The sequence below is a fragment of the Hylobates moloch genome, unplaced genomic scaffold (assembly GCF_009828535.3).
Source record: "Hylobates moloch isolate HMO894 unplaced genomic scaffold, HMol_V3 SCAFFOLD_10, whole genome shotgun sequence".
Classification (NCBI taxonomy): domain Eukaryota; kingdom Metazoa; phylum Chordata; class Mammalia; order Primates; family Hylobatidae; genus Hylobates; species Hylobates moloch.
The window spans coordinates 5522631-5543914 of NW_026652285.1; the positions used below are offsets into that span (position 1 = coordinate 5522631).

A 21284-nucleotide genomic window follows, 5' to 3' on the forward strand; every position below is an offset into this window, starting at 1 on the left:
GCCACTAGATTATATTCATCTCTAGAGTGTCTTGTAATTGTAAGATTAAACACTTTCTCTGTCTTACTCACCAAACACATATAAACCAGTCCTCTTCTGAGCCCCACAGCACTTCTTTAGTGCCTCTTTATGATACCACACATTCTTCAATATAAACGGTCTAAACTCCATTCCCTCAATTAGATTTAAGCTCCTTCAAGGCAGGCAATTTGTCATTTATCTTAGTATTCCTCAACCCCAAGCACAATGCAAGCAAGCACTTTAAGGCAAAAAATGTAAAATAAAAAGATAAGGGAAATGGTTAATCCTTACAATATATACTATATATACTAACTGCATGTAAAAAGAAATACAACTTACCCTAATACAGCTGAAACAACACAGCTTGGAGCAATGAGGACACAGGCGTGCATCCCGCAATTTCTCCATACAAATGAAACATCGGAAAACCTCAGCAATGATCTGAAAACAGTAAAAGATGTAAGGTCCACCAGTTTAGGCTACTGAATCAAGAGTAAAAGGCAAGCTCAAAACAACTTGACATTTACATTTATTTTGGGCTGATCTCTCAGTTTTAACAATATTCCATATCAGGATTTGGTTGGTCAAGGTCCAAAGTACCTCAAAACATCTGGAAAATGTACTCCTGTTTTTCTAAGTTTCACGATGATTCTATTCTAAGGAAAATATAGGAAATGCAAACACAGACTCACGCAGAAAAGTTTTCACTAAAGCAGTAATTATAATGGCAAGAATCTAGGCACAGCCCAAATGTCCAAATATTAAGTAAATTATGGCAGTTACACATAGATTACAGTCACTAGAAATACTTCTTCATCTAATGATACAGAAAAATGCATATAATGTTTAACAGCAGGGAAAAAAGGCCCAGGCATGATGGTTCACGACTGTAATCCCAGCACTTTGGGAGGCCGAGGCAGCTGGATCACTTAAGGTCGGGAGTTCGAGACCAATCTGGCCAAAATGGTGAAACCCCGTCGGCAGAAAATCGTTGAACCTGGAGGTGAGTTGCAGTGCCGAGAGGTGCCATGATCCAGCCTGGTGACAGAGTGATTCCGTCTCAAAAAAGGAAAAAAGGCAGACTATATGACTGAAAACACAACCTGAACTTTTAACTTTTTCTGCAATTTCCCCAAAAGGTATAAACTGATTTTATAATTTAGAGGAAAACGAAGTTTAAAAAGACACTTATCCTAAAGGCAGTGTACTGTGACCCAGAAAAAAAATGAATTCAGAATCCAGAAATCTGAATTGCTGCCCTGATGTTACAACAGACTAGCTACTTATTTGAACCTGAGATTCTGCCCCAATTGAAAATGTTGACGGCAGTTCAAAGCGATCTTGGAAACAACAACAACAAAAATATGTAAATACAAGAAACAGTATTATTTTTGTAAGCCTCAATTTAATCAATTTAGGAAGTAACTGAAAAGTTTTAACAAGAAAAAAGATACAATTAAACGTATACTAATTGTATTGTATACTTTGTTTTTATAGTACTGACATTTACTTTCACTCCATTCTAGAATTAAACTCTCCTAAAACCAAGATAAGTTTACAAAACCTTTATAATACTTTATATGAGGAATTAAGGAGAAAACTACTCATGAATCTCATCATGACTCTGTAGGGCCAGAAAGAACCTGAGAGATGCAGATTTTGTAAACTGCAACGGGGTGGACAATAAGACTACTGAATGACTAGTTTCAAGTGGAATATCCATAACATGGTTACCCCTTACTAAAAAGCAAGGAGTTCCTATTTCAGTATCTGAAAGGTTCGAAATTTGATAATTATTACACAATTATGTTCAATAAACAATCTTTTAAAATATATTCCTAGCCTTTACTTATATATCCTACATATCTCAACTATTTTAACTCACAGCTTACAAGAATCAGTTATAAAAAGAAGAGTTTGTTCTGGAAACTACACGAGATAATATATGCTGATTCAATCTAGGAAGGAAGGGCAGAAGCCTGCAAAATGTGCCACTGAGAGGGAAAGATGATTATCCATTTGGAAGGAGATTTAGATCAGCTCAAGAACTCGCAAGGACTGGTGGCGAGTAGCAGGGTACATCCATCTGATGAATCTGCAGTTTTGGTCGGAACGGGATGCTGTTTGCAAATACCCGGTAGGGATGAGTACCTGTGCCAAGACATCCTTGAAAACTCCAGGATACGCACCACCTGACTGCGGAACAGTGAGCACAAGACACCCGGAGCGCTGCAGAATGAGCACGGCGTCCTTGGTACCGGGCCAGCCCTCTCCACAGCGGCAGGGGCGGGGTAGGGGTGCCCTACTGGAGGGAGGACACGGGCACGGCTCCCCGAATAAAAACCGCTCACCGGGTGGGGGCGGGGACTAACCACCACCCTCACAACCCCCTCACCTCCACGCTCTGTTCATCCATTGCCTCCGGCTCTCGGCGGGGCCGTTGGCGACCCGCAGGCTCCGTAGTCTGACCTCTTAGGCGCCGGCCCGAGGTCGCCAGATCAAATCGCCGATAAAAGCCCGGCGCCCACGTCAGGGGGCTCTGACAACCGCCCCACCTGCGCGCCCAATCTCTTCAGGTCCAGCGCCGACTACCCTCATTTCGCCATTTTTACCGGCGCGCCCGCCCCGGGGCGCAGAGGTAGGGCGAATGGTGGCCGCAGCTCCTTTCTCCCGGCTCAGCCGCCGGCCAGCAGCCGCAACGGAACCTCGGCCCACGTGGCGCAGGCGCGCGCATATGGAACCGCCGGTGGAGTTCCGCGAAGAAGGCGCCGCAGAGAATTCGCAAACACCAACTGTAACCAGGGCAGTTGGGGGCGCGGCGGCGAGAGAAGCTGCGAAGCGCATGCGCGCAGGACGCTGCGAGAGGGGAAAGGAGGGGAGGAGCGTGGAGCGTTCGCCTAGTTCCCGCGTTGTGGGGCGCACACGAGACTTGGCGACTCGCTGCCTCAGAGTTGCGTGCCTCCCGCCCTAGCCTGCGCAGGCGGCCTGAGCGTGGGGCTCCGCTACGCCACGCCACGCCCACCTCGGCGGAGGGCGGGGCCCCACGGCTCTCAAACTTGCGCGCCGAAGACGGAGCCACCTGGCGTACAGGTGGAAAGCGCGGTCTTCGGAGCCACACCCCTAGTTAGGTATTCGGACTCAGATTCTAGGGTGGGGCCCAGGCCATCCGCGTTTTCACCCAGCATTGTGTGATTCGGTAGCAGGTGGTCTGTGGCCTGCATTTTGAGAAACCCTGGTGCAGAAGATTCATGGTTAGTGGTTCTCTCTGGAAGAAACAGTCTAAGGTTTGTAGGACTTGCGTTCCACCTACCAAAGCAAATTGAGTTAGAAGGCTCCAGACTGTGAAGCCTGGAGAGGTGTCATTTCTCATTACGGTGGTGAGAGGACGGGACCACACACTGCGAAGACTTCATTCCCACATCTCACACTTCATTCTTGCCGCCTAAGTTGTCGCCGTGGGACTGTTGAAAGGGTATCAGCGATATTCATCTTTCCTGTAAATGGGATCTGCTTTCTACTATTTCCTGCCTGAAGAGATGTGTAAAGATTGCAAGAATTGAAGGTTTGTGAGACAAAGAGGGCACATCAAATTCATAATTTGAATTTAATTTTTCCTGTATTTATTGCAAACACCTAATTATACTTAACCGACCTAGAGTACACATGTAGAAAATCACTAATAATCTAGAAATAAGTTCTTGAATACCAGGCATTTAGGCTTATAGGTGGTGGGTAGCAACAATTTTTTTTAACTACTTGGGTCATTAACAAGATATAATTTGGAAAGATTAATCTGAGACTGAAAAATGCTTTCAGTAAGAATTATTTGTGGTCTTTGAACTACATGGAGCTGATGGTTGTATAACGCTATTTTTACGAAAATACCCTCAGTTGTACATTTTTAAATGGTTGATGGTTAATTTTATGTTATGAGAATTTTACTTAAAAGAATTATTTATGGAATGCAGTGCTAGGCCGTGCTCATGCCTGTAATCCCAGCACTTTGGGAGGCCGAGGCGGGCGAATCCCCTGAGGTCGGGAGTTCGAGCCCATCCTGACCAACATGGAGAAACCCCGTCTCTACTAAAAATACAAAATTAGCCGGGCGTGGTGGCGCATGCCTGTAATCCCAGCTACTGGGGAGGCTGAGGCAGAAGGATCGCTTGAACCTGGGAGGCGGAGGTTGCGGTGAGCAGAGATCGCGCCATTGCACTCCAACCTGGGCAACAAGAGTGAAACTCCGTCTCAAAAAAAAAAAAAAAAAAGAATGCAATGCTGTACTTGGGATTCAGAGTAATGAGAAGTGGCCCTTGCTCTCAAGGAGCAGTATAGAAGACAAATAAGACAAATTGCAATACTTACATGATAAATAGTAAGATTCTTGTATGTTTGCCGAAGAACCCAAGAATGTTGAAGGACTTATTGCACTAGTTCATAATAGCGAACAATTAGAAACCTGTACAGCTGATTAGAGGCCGTTGGTTGCAAGCAAAAAGGATAACTTGAGCAAAACAAATAATTTAGTTGGCAAGATGCTAAACTCACATCGTTTGCCAAGCCCTGGGGTTTGGGAGCCAATGGTCTGCTCCATCAGAATCCCTTAAAGGCTGACCTTGCTGCCCTCCCCACGAGAAAAATCTCCTAACTTCATATGTATCCTTAAATAACTTGCTGTTATACAACTTACTTGTTATATTATTTGTATAACTTGCTGTTATAGAGCTTAAATGTCTATCACTAAGGAACTGATCAAAATGATTATATATCTAGCTGGGCATGGTGGTGCACACCTGTGGCCCCAGCTATTCTGGAGGCTGAGATGGAAGGATCACTTGAGCCCAGGAGTTTGAGGCGGCAGTGAGTGATCCAAGATCACGCCACTGCAGTCCAGCCTGGGCAACAGGGCCAGATCCTGTCAAAAAAAAAAAAAAAAGTATGGTATAGCCATATAATGGATTACAGCTGTTAAAAAGAAGGGTGGATGTGTGACATAACAAAAATATATTAGAATTGAAGACTGGGCGCAGTGGCGCACGTATCCCAGGACTTTGGGAAGCTGAGGCGGGCAGATCTCTTGAGCCCAGGAGTTGGAGACCAGCCTGGGCAACATGATGAAACCCAGTGTCTACAAAATATACAAAAATTAGCAGGGGTTGGTGGCGTGCACCTGTGGTCCTAGCTACCTGGGAAGCTGAGGCTGGAGGATTGCTTGAGCCCCGGAGGCTGCAGTGAGCCATGATAGCAACATTGCACTCTAGCCTGGGTGAAAGAGCGAGACCCTGTCTCAAATAAAATAATGAAATGAAAAAAAAAATCTAAGTACAGCAGCAGTACAAGGCACAGTATCAACCTACTTTTGTTGAAAAAAATTTTTTTTAATTTGTATACATGTAGAAATGCCTGAAGAAATTATTTGCAGATTACCTCTAGATAATTTACATGCCTGTTTTTTTTGTTGTTGTTTTTTGTTTTTTTTGGATTTTTTTTTGAGACAGAGTCTCACTCTGTCGCCAGGCCGGAGTGCAGTGGCGCGATCTCAGCTCACTGCAATCTCCGCCTCCTGGGTTCAAGCGATTCCCCTGTCTCAGCCTCCTGAGTAGCTGGGGCTACAGGCACGTGCCACCACGCCCAGCTAATTTTTATAATTTTAGTAGAGACAGTGTTTCACCATGTTGGCCAGGATGGTCTCCATCTGTTGACCTTGTGATCCGCCCGCCTCGACCTTCCAAAGTGCTTGAATTACAGGCGTGAGCCACTACGCCCGACCATGCCTGTGATTTTTAAATTCTTAAACATGTATTATTTATAACTTAAGACATAAAGACACTATAGTCACATAGGAGAAAACAATTATAATCCAGATGAGAAACAAAAGATCTAAATTAAGGAGGTGTGAAGATAATGTGGAGGTTGTATACTATGACCATTTTAGAGAGAGAATTGTAGGTTTTACTGACTAAGATAAAGGGATGCAAATTAGTTATACAGGTTTTAATTCCAGACAACAGAATAGTGGCTATTAACAATAAAATCAGTAAGTATTCTGGACATGTTTAATTTGAATATTCAGGTAGGGGATTTTATTGGAAATACAGATCTAGAGCTAGTGGAAGAAGTTATATTTAGGGCCGGGCGCGGTGGCTCACGCTTGCAATCCCAGCACTTTGGGAGGCCGAGGCGGGCGGATCACGAGGTCAGGAGATCGAGACCACGGTGAAACCCCGTCTCTATTAAGAATACAAAAAGTTAGCCGGGCGTGGTGGCGGGCGCCTGTAGTCCCAGCTACTCGGAGAGGCTGAGGCAGGAGAATGGCGTGAACCCGGGAGGCGGAGCTTGCAGTGAGCCGAGATTGCGCCACTGCACTCCAACCTGGGCGACAGAGCGAGACTCCGTCTCAAAAAAAAAAATTTAAAAAAAAAAAAAAAAAAAAAAAAAGAAGTTATATTTAGGAGTCATCCACAAAGAGGCTTGAGAAACAAATGAAAATGTATTGAGAAGTGCATAGAGAACAACGTTAAGGGGGCTGTGGGAAAAAAACATTTGGAAGATAACTGAAGGAAATCAGAGGAAAAATAGTACAATCTAATTTTTCTCCCTAACTGAAAGCAAAACCACTTTTAACACTATTGTAATAAGAATTTATTGTGATCTCTCTGTGATACTACCATTTTTTCAATCCCAACAATCATCATCACATCCCAGAGCCATCTCATGACAAGAGCTTTCTAAATACTAATTGCCTGAACACTGAAGAAAATTAATATCTGATACTAAGGTGTAACTTATTTCTCTGTAATTAAAAAAAAGGGGGCTGGGCACGGTAGCTCACGCCTGTAATACCAGCACTTTGGGAGGCCGAGGTGGGTGGATCACCATCAGGAGTTCAAGACCAGCCTGGCCAAGATGGTGAAGCCCCATCTCTACTAAAAATACAAAAAATTAGCCTGGCATGGTAGCGGGCGCCTGTAATCCCAGCTACTCGGGAGGGTGGGGCAGAGAACTGCTTGAACCTGGGAGGTGGAGGTTGCAGTGAGCTGAGAGCGCACCACTGCACTCCAGCCTGGGCAACAGAGTGAGACTCCGTCTCCAAAAAAAAAAAAAAAAAAGGCTTTCTGTTCTTGAAATATTCAAACTAGACAGGATAATTTTAACTGAAGCTCTTCTCACAACCCTGTTTTTCAGCTATTGTAAGTTTGTTAATGGACAAACATGCTCAAAACTGAAATTTTACAATTACGTAAAAGTATAATTCTGTAACCTGCAGAACTAACATTTGATGCATTTGTCCTAGTCCTTTCAATGCTTAGTTTTTATTACATGTATGTAATATCATTTATTGAAGGCTTACTAAATACTGAACCCTATATTAAAACAATTTACTGTCTTGTCCTTCCAAACATCCTTACACTCAAAAGTTAAGTGATCTGCACAGGATCATAGCTAGAATTTAAAAGCTGCTACTTACATCTCAAATATGACTCCAAAGCCCAGTCTTCACTACAAAACTGCAATACCTGCTTTCCCTCTCCCCCACTTAGCATAGTTTCAGCATTTCCCAGAACATTAACAGTAATAATTTATTGGCAAATTGACCTCTTATTGTATACATACAACATGATTTATTTTCCTATTCACCTAGTACTAGCCAAATGTATATGTATATTGCTATTATAAACAACCCTGTGATTAACATCTTTGTATCAAGATCTGCCTCTACTTTGAACAATTTCCTTATTGCCAATAGTTATTTTAAAGGGAAATTGACACATACATATAACACACTCATACAAAACTGGCAAGTAGCAGATAAGTGCTCTTCTAATTTCAGTTTCTTAGCTTTCATGTATAATGAACAATTATAGTAATAAAGGCTGAAGGAAAACAAAGATATTACTGAAATACAACAGGGACAGTCTAAAACAGTATCAGAAAGCAAGTTCATGCTGTTCAACATTAGCAGGCAAGAGAAATAGGGAAAAAAATACGTAAAAATGGCTATCACAGAAAAGCCAGCTTATTACTTTAGGTTTTGTGGGAGACTACAGGTCACATAAAAGCAGTCTCAACAATAATGTGATCACATGTGCAATCAACATTTACAAAATGAAATTATATATAATGTATAATACAAATATTTTGCCTATACTTTAATTTACAAAGCCCCATACTGAATGACTGAAATGTACATAAACATTCTTTTATGATAGACCAGAACATCTACATTATCGTGACTTAGAAAAAGAAAACAGATGCAAAATAGTGTTAAGAGACTTTCTTGCCTGAAATTACAAGACTGTGTGTGTGCATGCGTGTGTACATACATTTAAATCGTTTTATTCTCATTTGATCCTTTTGGCTGAACTTTATTCATATATTATCTGCCCTTCTTCTTATAGTCTCTCTCATGAAAGACACCATTATCCAGTCATTGAAGCCAAATCTCCTTCACCAGCCCCCAATCTCTAGACATCAAGGGTTAACAAGACATCTTCCTAAGTTTCTCTGGAATTAAGCTCTTCTCTTAGAATTTCCTTTCCAAGTCCATTTCTTCATAAATCTGGCATGTGAGATTTGAATTGCTCTGCCGCAATTTTCTCTTCTTTAGTCAGTGGTGACAGCTAGAAAATAAATGATAAAATCTTTATTTCAAAAACCTCCAAAGACTGTTAAATCAGTTTAGTTAACTTCTGCATTGTCACACCAATAAATGTTTCCCTAAGCTTATACTATGTATGTAATCACAGATTTAGAAAGGCAAGGGAAAAAACAGATACTTGGCTATTTATATACAAGGTCCTATGATATTTGAGCTTCTAAAGATCTTGCAATTAAGTTGAAGAAACAAGACCAAGAAATCAAACAATTTAAGGATTATAGCAGAACCAAAGAAGTCATGTTTGGATGCCATATTCTAAAAGTACAGTCAACCCTCAGTATCTGTGGGAGATTGGTTCCAGGATAGCAAAATCCACAGATGCTCAAGTCCCTTATATAAAATTGTGTAGTATTTGCATAGAAACTATACACATCCTCCTGTATACTTTAAATCATCTCTAGATTACTTATAATACCTAATACAATATAAATGCTATATACATAATTGTTACACTGTGTTGTGGAAGGAATAAATGATAAGGAAAAAAGTCTACAGATGTTCAGTACAGATGAAACCATCTAATTTTTTTCCAAATTTTTTTTTTCTATTTTTGAAACGGGGTCACTCTGTCGCTCAGGCTGGAGTGCACTGGTGCAATCACGGCTCCCTGCAGCCTCAACCTCCCGGGCTCAAGCAATCCTCCCACCTCAGCCTCCCGAGTAGCTAATTTTTAACTAATTAGTACACTTAATTTTTAGCTGGGCATGGTGGCACACACCTGTGGTCCCAGCTGCTCGGGAGGCTGTGGTGGGAGGATCACTTGAGCCTGGGAGGTCGAGACTGCAGTCAGCCCTGATGGTGCTACTGCACTCTAGCCTGGGCAGCAGAGCAAGACCTCATCTTAAAAAAAGAAAAAAGAGGCCGGACGCGGTGGCTCATGCCTGTAATCCCAGCACTTTGGGAGGCTGAGGCGGGTGGATCACTTGAGGTCAGGAGTTTGAGACCAGCCTGACCAACATGGTGAAACCCCATCTCTACTAAAAAACACAAAAATTAGCTGGGCATGGTGGTATGCACCTCTAATCCCAGCTACTTAGGAGGCTGAGCTGGGAGAATCCCTTGAACCTGGGTGGCGGAGGCTGCAGTGACCCAAGATCGCACCACTGAACTCCATCCAGTCTGGGTGACAGAGCAAGTCTCCATCACAAAAAAAAAGAAAGAGGCCAGGCACAGTGGCTCATGCCTGTAATCCCAGCACTTTGGGAGGCTGAGGTGGGTGGATCACCTGAGGTCAGGAGTTTGAGACCAGCCTGACCAACATGGTGAAACCTCATCTCTACTAAAAATACAAAAAATTAGCTGGGCATGGTGGCGGGTACCTATAATCCTAGCTACTCGGGAGGTTGAGCCAGGAGAATTGCTTGAACCCGGGAGGTGGAGGTTACAGTGAGCCAAGATTACGCCATTGCACTCCAGCCTGGGCGACAAGGGTGAAACTCTGTCTCAAAAAAAAAAAAAAAAAAAAAAAAAAAAGATAAAGAAAAGAAAATGTATTATCATTCCACAATAACTTCAGAAAAAGGAAAGACTTCTGGGCTGACTTATTTAGCAACTGAACAATGTAAGGACTCAATTTTTTCCATCTCACAGCTCTAATATCCTGGATGGTGCCTTTACCCTCAAGCTGACAGCAAATGGCTTTAATGGTGCTAGGTATCACAACTCTACACAATGTCCAGAAGAAGAAAAGAAGCTTTCTCTTCTCAGGGTTCTCTCAGCAGTGAGTAAAGTCTTCCTAGTTACCTATTTCCAGACTATCCTTACTCACATGTCATTTGGGTTATAAACCCATTCCTCAACCACTGTTAGTTAAAAAATAAAGTCCATTCCCTATGCCAATCAGATGCACCCCTGGAGCTCAGGATGGGGCCAGATTCATCTCAGGCACATCGCTATGAGGGACAACACACATCTCAAGAAAGTCAGTATAGTCATGTGTCACTTAATGACAGGAATACGTTCTGAGAAATGCATCATTAGGCAGCTTCATCGTGTGAACATCACAGAGTGTACTTACACGAACAGAGATTGTATATATACACTCAGGCTATATGGTATAGCCTACTGCTCCTGGGCTACAAATCTGTACAGCATGTTACTGTACTGAATACTGTAGGCAATGGTAATACATGGTATTTTTATATCTGAACATAAGAGTACAGTAAAAATACACTATTATAATCTTCCGGGACCACTGTCATATATATTTGGTCCATTGTTGACCAAAACGTCATTATGCACTGCATGTCTACACTCTGGTAGGCAGGAAAGGATAACAGATGCTGCGAAAGAAAAACAGCCAATAGCATCCACCAAAAGCAGGTAACAGCAAAAGAAGAAGGGAGGCTGAAGGGAAGTTACAAGGGACTTTCACAGAGCACCAACAAACAGGGTGGCTGAAACAAAGGGTTATGTGGGGAATTAATAGGAGGTACAACCTGAAGAATCAAGTAGTTACAATTCTGCCAACTATATAGGTCATCTCTAGAGAGACTGCCAAATCTGGAACACCCCAGACCTACAGAATCAGAATCTCTAGGGCAGCACTGTCCAATGAAACTTTCCATGATGCTGGAAATATTATTTATCGGCACTGTCCAATCAGTAGGTGAAGAACTTAATGTTCATCTTTCATTTAACTACCTTAAATGTAAATTTCTTTTCTTTTGTTTTTCGTTCGTTCTTCCTTTTTTTTTTTTTTTAAATTTTGAAACAGAGTTACACTCTTGTTGCCCAGGCTGGAGCGCAATCTCAGCTCACTGCAACCTCCGCCTCCCAGGTTCAGGAGATTCTCCTGCCTCAGCCTCCCGAGTAGCTGGGATTACAGGTGCCCGCCACCGCGCCTGGCTAATTTTTATATTTCTTTAGTAGAGACGGGGGTTTCACCATGTTGGCCAGGCTGGTCTGGAACTACTGACCTCAGGTGATCCACCTGCCTCGGCCTCCCAAAGTGCTGGGATTACAGGCATGAGCCACCGTGCCCAGTCTAAATTTAAATTTATATAGCCACCTTACGCTATGTAAATAGGACAGCCCAAATCTAGAACAGCCACAGAACCTATATGATTCTGATATGCAGCTGGTTGCACTGATGAAACCAACATTTGCCCAACATGTTCACAAGGATAAAATGAAAAACAATCGTACGTCTTACTACAACCCAGTTACACGATTTCCTTCTTCTACCTCAAAAAAGAAATGTTATTCTGACAAGACTTGGTTTTTTCGTTTTGTTTTTGTTTTAGAGACAGTCTCGTTCCGTCGCCCAGGCTGGAGTGCAGTGGTGCGGTCATAGCTCACTGCAACCTCTAACTCCTGGGCTCAAGCAGTCGTCCCACCTCAGCCTCCCAAGTAGCTGCGGCTACAGGTGCACACTGCCGTACCCAGCTGTAAGACTAATGAATCCACATTGCTCCTTGTGATCACTACAAAAGCTTTCAGACCATCTGTTTAATAAATTCTCAAATAATGTTTCCAGGAATTAAAGTCAAGTTAACCAGTCTAAAGTTTGTAGAAATTTTTCTTCTTTATCACACATATTTTGGAAGATCATAGAATACCACATATTCTACTTTTAATGCCTTTTTAATTTTCTATTTATTGTTATATATGTTTTGGGCGTCTGTTTTGCTATTTTTTGTTTGGATGTAAGTTTAGTCCCTTTTTTCTTCTGATGAGATCACCTTTATAATTGAGCATATTTAAACCTCAGTTTAAATATGAGGGCACGGAGGCTCACACCTGTAATCCCAGCACTTTGAGAGGCCAAGACAGGTGGATCACTTGCAGTCAGGGGTTCGAGACCAGCCTGGCCAACTTGGTGAAACCACATCTCTACTAAAAATACAAAAAAATTAGCTGGGCATGGTGGCGCATGCCTGTAGTCCCAGCTACTTGGGAGGCTGGGGCAGGAGAATTGCTTGAATCCGGGAGGCAGAAGTTGCTGTGAGCCAAGATCGTGCCACTGCACTCCAGCCTGGGTGACAAAGGGAGACTCCGTCTCAAAAAACAAACAAACAAACAAATTAAATAAATAAATAAACCTCAGTGTCTTTTGTCTTTTTTTTCTTCTTTTGTCAATGTCCTAATATCCCCTAAGGAAGATTACGAAATTAGTATGTATTCCCTTTCTCTACCTCCTTTTCTGTTCTGTATTTATTATTTAGTATTCTCAATTCAGGTGTTCTTTTTGAATATTATAAATTCAAATACATTTTCTACCCTTCCAAATGAAAAACCACTCTTTGATAAAGATTATAGCAAGATAATACCTGAACAGATACACATTCTGTTATCTATAAACAAAGCACTATTGGTTCCAAGGAGACTTTATCCTTTTCTTGTCCTTCTTGTTCCCCAAATAATTTTAAAGCCCCTTTAAAATAACCTTTTGGTTATTTTAGAAAATTTCAGAGGCCTTAGCTCAATCTGCCTTTGGCTTTTTTTTTTTTTTTTTTTTTTTTTTTTTTGAGACAGAGTCTCGCTCTGTTGCCAGGCTGGAGTGCAGTGGCAAGATTTCGGCTCACTGCAACCTCTGCCTCCCAGGTTCAAGTGATTCCCCTGCCTCAGCCTCCCGAGTAGCTGGGACTACAGGCATGCAACACCATGCCCAGCTAATGTTTTATTATTTTAGTAGAGTTGAGGTTTCACCATGTCAGCCAGGATGGTCTCGATCTCCTGGCCTCGTGATCCTCCCTCCTCGGCCTCCCAAAGTGCTGGGATTACAGGCGTGAGCCACCGCACCAGGCCTCTTTGGCTTTCCTAACTAATTTCACAGGTTTGTCCCTGTGACCTTTTAATATTTGAAATTTATTTACAAATTGTACCTTGCAAGTCCTTTAAACTCTGGGCTCATATAACTGTTTTTGGTTATCAGCTCTACAGATGTTATTCCCATTCATATTTGCATCATAAAAATTTATCCATATTATGGTTTATTAAGCCTCCCTTTTAAACATCTCTCAGAAGATTCTAAGTATCATATCTGTATTCCCTCTGAACTTTCTACTACCATCTCATTTTTATTTTAGTTTATTTTAAAATTTTTCGGGGATAGTCCCACCCTGTCACCCAGGCTAGAATTCAGTGGTGCAATCATAGCTCACTGTAGCCTCAAACTCCTGGGGTCAAAGGATCCTTCTGCCCCAAATAGTTGGAACTACCAGCATGCACTCCCATGCCCAGTAAATTTAAAATATTTTTTCTTTTTTTTTTTGGTAGAGATAGGTTCTCACTATGTTGTCCAGACTAATCTCAAACTCCTGGCCTCAACTGATCCTCCTGCCTTGGCCTCCCAAAGTGCCGACATTATAGGCATGAGCCACTGTGCCCAGCATACGATCTCATTTTTAAAGCAGTAGGTACAAGACTCACTATATCCAACATTTCCCAATTTGGTCATCATTGATTGTAAAATATGACCACCTCTTTCAAGTTTTATAACTTTTAAATCATTTCTTCTCGTTTGCCATAACTTGTTCCAAAGTAAAAGCTCCCTTAGTTTTCAGCCTTTGACATAAGTATTGTTCATTTCAGGTATTTCTTCAACTGAAGACCTTTACAGATACTCAGATGACTGAAATCCTCTATCACTGGCTAGACATGGTGGCTCACGCCTGTAATCCCAGCACTTTGGGAGGCCGAGGCAGGTGCATCATCTGAGGTCAGGAGTTCAAGACCACCCCGGCCAACATGGTGAAACCCTGTGTCTACTAAAACTACAAAAAATTAGCTGGGCATTGTGGCAGGCGCCTGTAATCCCAGCTATTCCGGAGGCTGAGGCAGGAGAATCACTTGAACCCGGGAGGTGGAAGTTGCAGTGAGCCGAGATCGTGCCATTGCACTCCAGCCTGGGCTGCAAGAGTGAAACTCCATCTCAGAAAAGAAAAAAAAGAAATCCTCTATTACTATACAACTACGTTTATGTACCAATTTGTAGTCTCAAAAATATACTATCGATTTATTATATCCAGTGGGGGAAATTTGTAAATATTCAAAATACCATTTTTCTCCTTGCCCTCTCACCCAAGTTTATTCTGTGCTTCAATAAATTTATGGTTCTATACAGATATGTTGTCATGTACATCTGGAACTATACTTAATCAGCTATTTGTTTCCCAAGAACAAGGTTATGTGCTCTATTGTCGGGCACATAATGAAGAATGTGTGATTTGAGATGATTTATAAAAGCTTATCATATACATACTTTTTTTTTGCATTTAATTTACTAGCATGTGACACAACCCTTACTGTTTTAAATTCTATCTCCCCATTACCTCTATTCCCTGTTCAATTGCGCTTCCTTCCTCCACCATTCATCTCCTTGTGATATAACAGATACATCTAAGGTATCATTTTATCGTTCTAAGTAGGTATTATTCTATTTTTTCCCCTCCATTTGCAATATAAAATATTCTTGATCAAACTGACCTGGGTAATTAACCTTTCTGATTTACTCTAGCTACAAGCCCATAATTCAAAGTATCTTAAGCCAAAATTTAGTGTAGAGTTGGCAAATAAATATAACATATGTAGCCCTTCCTCCTTCCCATGCTCGTGGCAGACAGCGCTATTTTCTGTCATGCCCAGACACAGCTCCTTGATACAGCACTCTAAGCAACCATTTTTTAGACATCTCAGTCTCACTAGTATTTACAGGAACCAGCTAAGCTGCTAGATTTAATAAGTATTACCAAGTTTTCTGCCATGGTTACATAATTCAAGACAGCACACTTCTTTATTAACCATGTCAAGTCCAAATGCTTATTTTTAAATAAACAGAAATAAGAGCTATTATACTTCAGGGTATCAGGAAAATCTTTCAATAGTTCAAACTGACTGCTGAGTTTCAAATTTTAAGTTACATCAGGTTTATTTTTCAAAGCAACACTCAGAGCTAAAGCTATACAAATCTAACCTGTCAACTGAAAGCATTACCTCCAGGTCTGTTTGCTTCTGTAGTTTTTGTATCACATTCATAGTCTTATTCACAGTAGCACAAATGCGGCTCTTAGTCTCTTTCTGCTCAACAGCAACTGGTTTAAAGCGGGCATACAAAGTTTGATATCGAGACTTTATTGCTGACAATTCCTTTAAGAGTGTAACTGGATTTTTCTACGTCAAGAAAAAAGTTAACATGTATTAAATTATGAAAGATTAAGCTTTTTAAGAATTAAAATACTATATACATACAACACATTCTACCATCCATTTAATTGAACACTGTTGAGTATTTAATTATGCAGCCACATGACATCAGATGGGAGGTGGGGAAGAGAGAAAAGTATAAGACTTAGATCCTATTCTCAAGGAATTTATAGCCTAGGTACAGAAATAACCCACCAAATAAATTAGCAATATTAAACAGCAAATAAGGGTCACCTTAGATATATAACATTTGATGGTTAGTTCACAATAATAAATTATACAATATTTCTAAGATACAATTCTAAATGCTATTCAGAAGAAGATAAAAGGCACTATTGGTATTTGTTCTTAAAGAATAAGACAACTTGAAACTACTTATAAAAATCTTTTTTTTTTTTTTTTTTTTTGAGATGCAGTCTCACTCTGTTGCCCAGGCTGGAGTGCAGTGGCACAGTCTCGGCTCACTGCAAGCTCCACCTCTCGGGTTCACGCCATTCTCCTGCCTCAGCCTCCGGAGTAGCTGGGACTACAGGCGCCCACCACCACGCCCAGCTAATTTTTTGTATTTTTAGTAGAGACAGGGTTTCACCATGTTAGCAAGGATGGTCTCGATCTCCTGACCTTGTGATCGCCTGCCTCAACCTCCTAAAGTGCTGGGATTACAGGCGTGAGCCACCGCGCCCGGCCAAAATTCATAAACATACTATCATGGGGATAAAGAATGTATAAGTATCCATTTACTTATATACATGCAAAATATAAAATTCATGCCAACCCAACTGTATTTATAAACTATGCTGGTTTTCCAGATTTATTTTGTAATATAAATTACCACTATTCCATAAAAGACATTTCAATTGGGCTCCTTCTGCCACTTGGTAATTCTTTTCTTTCTTTTAATTTTTTTTTTAAATAGATACAGGAATCTCACTGTGTTGCCCAGGCTGGTCTTAAACTCCTGGCCTCAAGCGATCCTCCTGCATCAGCCTCCCAAAGTGCTAGAATTACAGATGTGAGCCACTGCACCCTGCTAGATTTCTTTTTTTATGATTAGGTAAGATTCATATATTTTCAGGCCCCACCAAGTGACAGCACAATTAATAAAAAGATCTATACCATAACTGTAAATTTTCGCAGGATAGAAAAAATATTCTGAAACTTCCAGGTGATAGGTAAGGGACTGCGGTAGGCTGAGGAGGAAAGCACAGACAAAGGATCAGGAATGAGAATGGCATCCATTTTTCAACAGCAACAATAGAAGCTAGAAAACCAGGAAGTAATGATGTTAAAATTAAGAGAAAATCTCCAGTCTAGAATCCTATATTCAACCAAACCACTCATCAAACAAAGGGTTAAAGGGTGCAATAAAAACTTTTTCAAACATTCAGCATCTCAAAAAGTTAACTTTCTGTGTAATCTTCCTCAGGAAGCGTCTAAAGGATATACTTCCAGATCAAAGAAATAAACCACCAAAGAGTGAAACATATGATCCAACACAGGAATAAAACAAGTGAAACATATGATCCAACACAGGAATAAAACAAAGGGAAGTACCAAAATAATGGTAAAGAAATCCCAGAAATGCCGGGCGCAGTGGCTCATGACTGTAATCTCAACACTTTGGGAGGCCGAAACGGGTGGATCACCTGAGGTCAGGAGTTTGAGACCAGCCTGGCCAACATGGCGAAACCCCGTCTCTACTAAAAATACAAAAATTAGCCGGGCATTGTGGTGGGCGCCTGTAGTCCTTGCTGCTCAGTAGGCTGAGGCAGGAGAATCACTTGAGCCCGGGAGGCAGAAGTGACAGTGAGCCAAGATGGCACCACTGCATTCCAGCCTGGGCGACAAGAGTAAAACTCCCTCTCAAAAAAAAAAAAAAAAAGGTCAGGCGCGGTGGCTCACGCTTATAATCCCAGCACCTTGGGAGGCCGAGGCGGGCGGATCGCCTGAGCTCAGGAGTTCGAGACCAGCCTGGCCAACATGGTGAAATGCCGTCTCTACTAAAATAAAAAAAAAAAAAAAAAATTAGCCGGGCGTGTCAGCATGCGCCTGTAGTCCCTACTCGGGAGGCTGAGGTGGGAGAATTGCTTGAACCCGGGAGGCAGAGGTTGTAGTGATCCAAGATCACGCCACTGCACTCCAGCCTAACCACAGAGTGTGACTCCATCTGAAAAAAAAAAAAAAATCCCAGAAAGACAGCAATTCAAGAAGCCTATAGAGCAGGAGGTCAGATGGGAGCAGGATAGAGACACCAGAAAGGATACGATGTTTCCATGGGAGAAAATGAAACTTAAAGAACATGTAGTGTGTCTGACAATATTGAGAAGAGTTTTACAGTCATTAGAAATGTCTGAGGCTGAATTAGTGATAAGTATATAGAAAAACTAAGCAGGCTGGGCCATGGTGGCTCATGCTTGTAATTCTAGCACTTTGGGAGGCCAAGGCGGGAGGATGGCTTGAGGTCAGGAGTTCGATACCAGCCTGGGCAACATAGCGTGAAACCTCATCTCTACAAAAAATAATTCAAAGGCCGGGTACAGTGACTCATGCCTGCAAGTCCCAGCACTTTGGGAGGCCAAGGGGGGCAGATCACTTGAGGTCAGGAGTTCCAGAACAGCATGGCCAACATGGCGAAACCTCATCTCTACTAATAATACAAAAATTAGCCGGGCATGGTAGCACACGCCTGTAGTCCCAGCTACTCGGGAGGCTGAGGTGGGAGGATCACTTGAGCCTGGGAGGCAGAGGTTGCAGTGAACCAAGATCGTACCACTGCACTCCAGCCTGGGCGACAGAGCAAGACTCCATCTCAAAAAATAATAATAATAACTATTATTATTATTTTTTAAATTAGCCAGGTGTGCTGGCACATGCCTATGGTGGTGCTAGCTACTCGGGTGGCTAAGCAGGGAGGATCACTTGGGCCTGGGAGGTAGATACTGTTGTAAGCCATGGTCACAGAGCAGCTGGGACTACAGGTGTGTGCCACCACACCCAGCTAATTTTTGTATTTTTAGTAGAGATGAGGTTTCGCCATGTTGGCCAGGCTGGTCTAGAACTCCTGACCTCAGGTGATCTGCCTACCTCGGCCTCCCAAAGTGCTGGGATTACAGGCGTGAACCACTGTGCCCAACCTTTAAATTATTTTTTGTAGAGATGGGGCTTCCCTATGTTGCCCAGGCTGGTCTCAAACTCCTGCACTCCAGCCTGGGTGACAGAGCAAAACCTTGTCTCAAAAAAAAAAAAAGAAAGAAAAAAGAAAAACTAAGCAAATGGAAGGAAAAAAAGAAAACAATTATTAGCTCTAGAAAAATAAGTTGTGAAGAAAGGAAAGCAGACACAGTATTCAATAGGGCTTATATAAAAGCAATAGTTACAGAAATTGTGAAGACAGGAATAAATATGGGTAGTATTTAAACTTTATCTTCCATAGTACGAAATTCTTTTTTTTTTCTTTTTTTTTTTTAAGAGTTAGAATTGGCTGGGCGCGATGGCTAAAGCCTGTAATCCCAGCACTTTGGGAAGCTGAAGCGGGTGGATCATGAGGTCAGGAGTTTGAGACCAGCCTGGACAACATGGTGAAACCCTGAATCTACTAAATATACAAAAATTAGCTGGGCAGGGTGGCATGTGCCTGTAATCCCAGCTACTCAGGAGGCTGAGGCAGGAGAATCGCTTGAACCTGGGAGGCGGAGGTTGCAGTGAGCCAAGACCATGTCACTGCACTCCAGCCTGGGCAACAGAGCAAGACTCTGTCTCAGAAAAAAAAAAAAAAAAAGTTAGAATCTTACTCTGTCACCTAGGCTGGAGTGCAGTGGTGCAATCATAGCTCACTTGAACTACTGGGCTCAAGTGATCCTCCCACCTCAGTATCCCAAGTAGCTGGGACTACAAGTGTGAGCTACTACACCAGGCCTATAGTAGGAAATTATTATTAATGATAACAGCTAACATACAGCATTTACTCTGGACTAAACAGTTATATATGTTAACTAATTTTATTCTCTCTCAACCTCTGAGGTAGGTAGTAATATTTCCATTTTACAGATGAGGAAATTAAAGTACAGAAAGGTTAACTGACTTGGCTAAAATCACAATGCTAATAAGAGGCAGAGCCAGCATGTGAAGTATAACAGTTTGTATCCAGGAAATCAGTAGATGTTTCAGATCAGGAAAAATAAAAATGCAGTACAAGCAAACTATTTAGAAATATAAAAGAAATACCATAAGACACTGAGATGAAGTGGTATCCTTCTTGAGGGTGGGAGTGTGAAGCATTATTCTTTGTAATTATAAGCTTTATATTTCTGTAACTCTTCAAATATATTCAAGAATTTGACAAAAATAAAAGTTTAGGCCGGGGTGGTGACTCACATCTATAATCCCAACACTTTGGGAGGCTGAGACAGGAGGATCACTTGAGCCCAGGCGAGACCAGCCTAGTAAACATGGCAAAACCCCATCCCTACTAAAATACAAAAAATTAGAACCAGGTGTGGTGGCATGCACCTGTATTTCCACCTACGCAGGAGACTGAGGTGAGAGGATCACCTGAGCCCAGGAGGTCGAGGCTGCAGTGAGCCATGATCATGCCACTGCACTCCAGTCTGGGCAACAGAGTGAGACTTTGTCTGGGAAAAAAAAAAAAAAAAAAAAAAAGTTTAACATTGGGAGGGAAATTGGTAGGAGGGAAGAAGTCATCTTCCTCATGAGGTGATAAGTTATGTAACCTAATTACAAATGATCTTTAGGTAAATGGAATGTAGCTCAGTAGTGAAATACTCATATTAATATAACTCAGGAGAATGATGAGTTCCCCAAATACAGATTCATACAGGAAAAAATAAAAGTGACAAGAACTAATCCTTGAGGATCTCACAAAACTAGGAAAGGAAAGCTGGTATATCAAGCATAAGAAATAAATGGCCATAGAGCTAAAAGAGAGGACAGGGTAGTTGGGCAGCTACCCATAATACATGTTTTTATGACATTAGCTCGATCAATAAGACTGACATGGCAGTGAGTAATTTAGGACAACACGATTTGCATTTATGGCCTGTTTATGACAGGTTAGGACTGTGGTTAGGACTTAGCACTATATCACAAAGGAAAAAACCGTTGTGCGCATAGCCTGTTTTGTTTGAGTAACTGGCTCTTGGGAACCACTACTTTTTTTTTTTTTTTTTTGAGATGGAGTTTCGCTCTTGTTGACCAGGCTGGAGTGCAATGGTGGGATCTCAGCTCACTGCAGCCTTCGCCTCTCAGGTTCAAGCAATTCTCCTGCCTCAGCCTCTCAAGTATCTGGGATTACAGGCATGCGCCACCACACCTGGCTAATTTTGTATTTTTTTTTTTTTTTTTCAGTAGAGATGGGGTTTCCCCATGTTGGTCAGGCTGGTCTTGAACTCCTGACCTCAGGTGATCCACCCGCCTTGGCCTCCCAAAGTGCTGGGATTACAGG

At 41.9% G+C, this 21284-nt stretch overlaps 2 protein-coding genes across 7 annotated transcripts in view; both read right to left on the minus strand.

The window, feature by feature from the left end:
* The window catches only part of TRIM37 (tripartite motif containing 37), a 118276-nt gene extending 115419 nt beyond the window's left edge, over nt 1-2857 (minus strand). For 2 of the 4 annotated variants that reach the window (XM_058445196.1, XM_032162850.2), the window contains exons 1-2: nt 2417-2857; nt 361-462 (exon numbers count right to left, since the gene is read on the minus strand). In XM_058445196.1, the coding sequence (XP_058301179.1) occupies nt 361-462; nt 2417-2437 (123 nt within the window). In that variant the 5' untranslated portion in view covers nt 2438-2857. The remainder of the gene's footprint in view (nt 1-360; nt 463-2416) is intronic. The other 2 variants (XM_032162852.2, XM_058445195.1) reach the window with 2 other exon arrangements.
* A 3632-nt stretch (nt 2858-6489) lies between these two features.
* The window catches only part of SKA2 (spindle and kinetochore associated complex subunit 2), a 43435-nt gene continuing 28640 nt past the window's right edge, over nt 6490-21284 (minus strand). For all 3 annotated transcript variants that reach the window (XM_058445197.1, XM_032162855.2, XM_032162856.2), the window contains 2 exons: nt 15614-15790; nt 6490-8639 (listed from right to left, as the gene is read on the minus strand). In XM_058445197.1, coding sequence (XP_058301180.1) covers nt 8571-8639; nt 15614-15790 — 246 coding nt within the window. In that variant the 3' untranslated portion in view covers nt 6490-8570. The remainder of the gene's footprint in view (nt 8640-15613; nt 15791-21284) is intronic.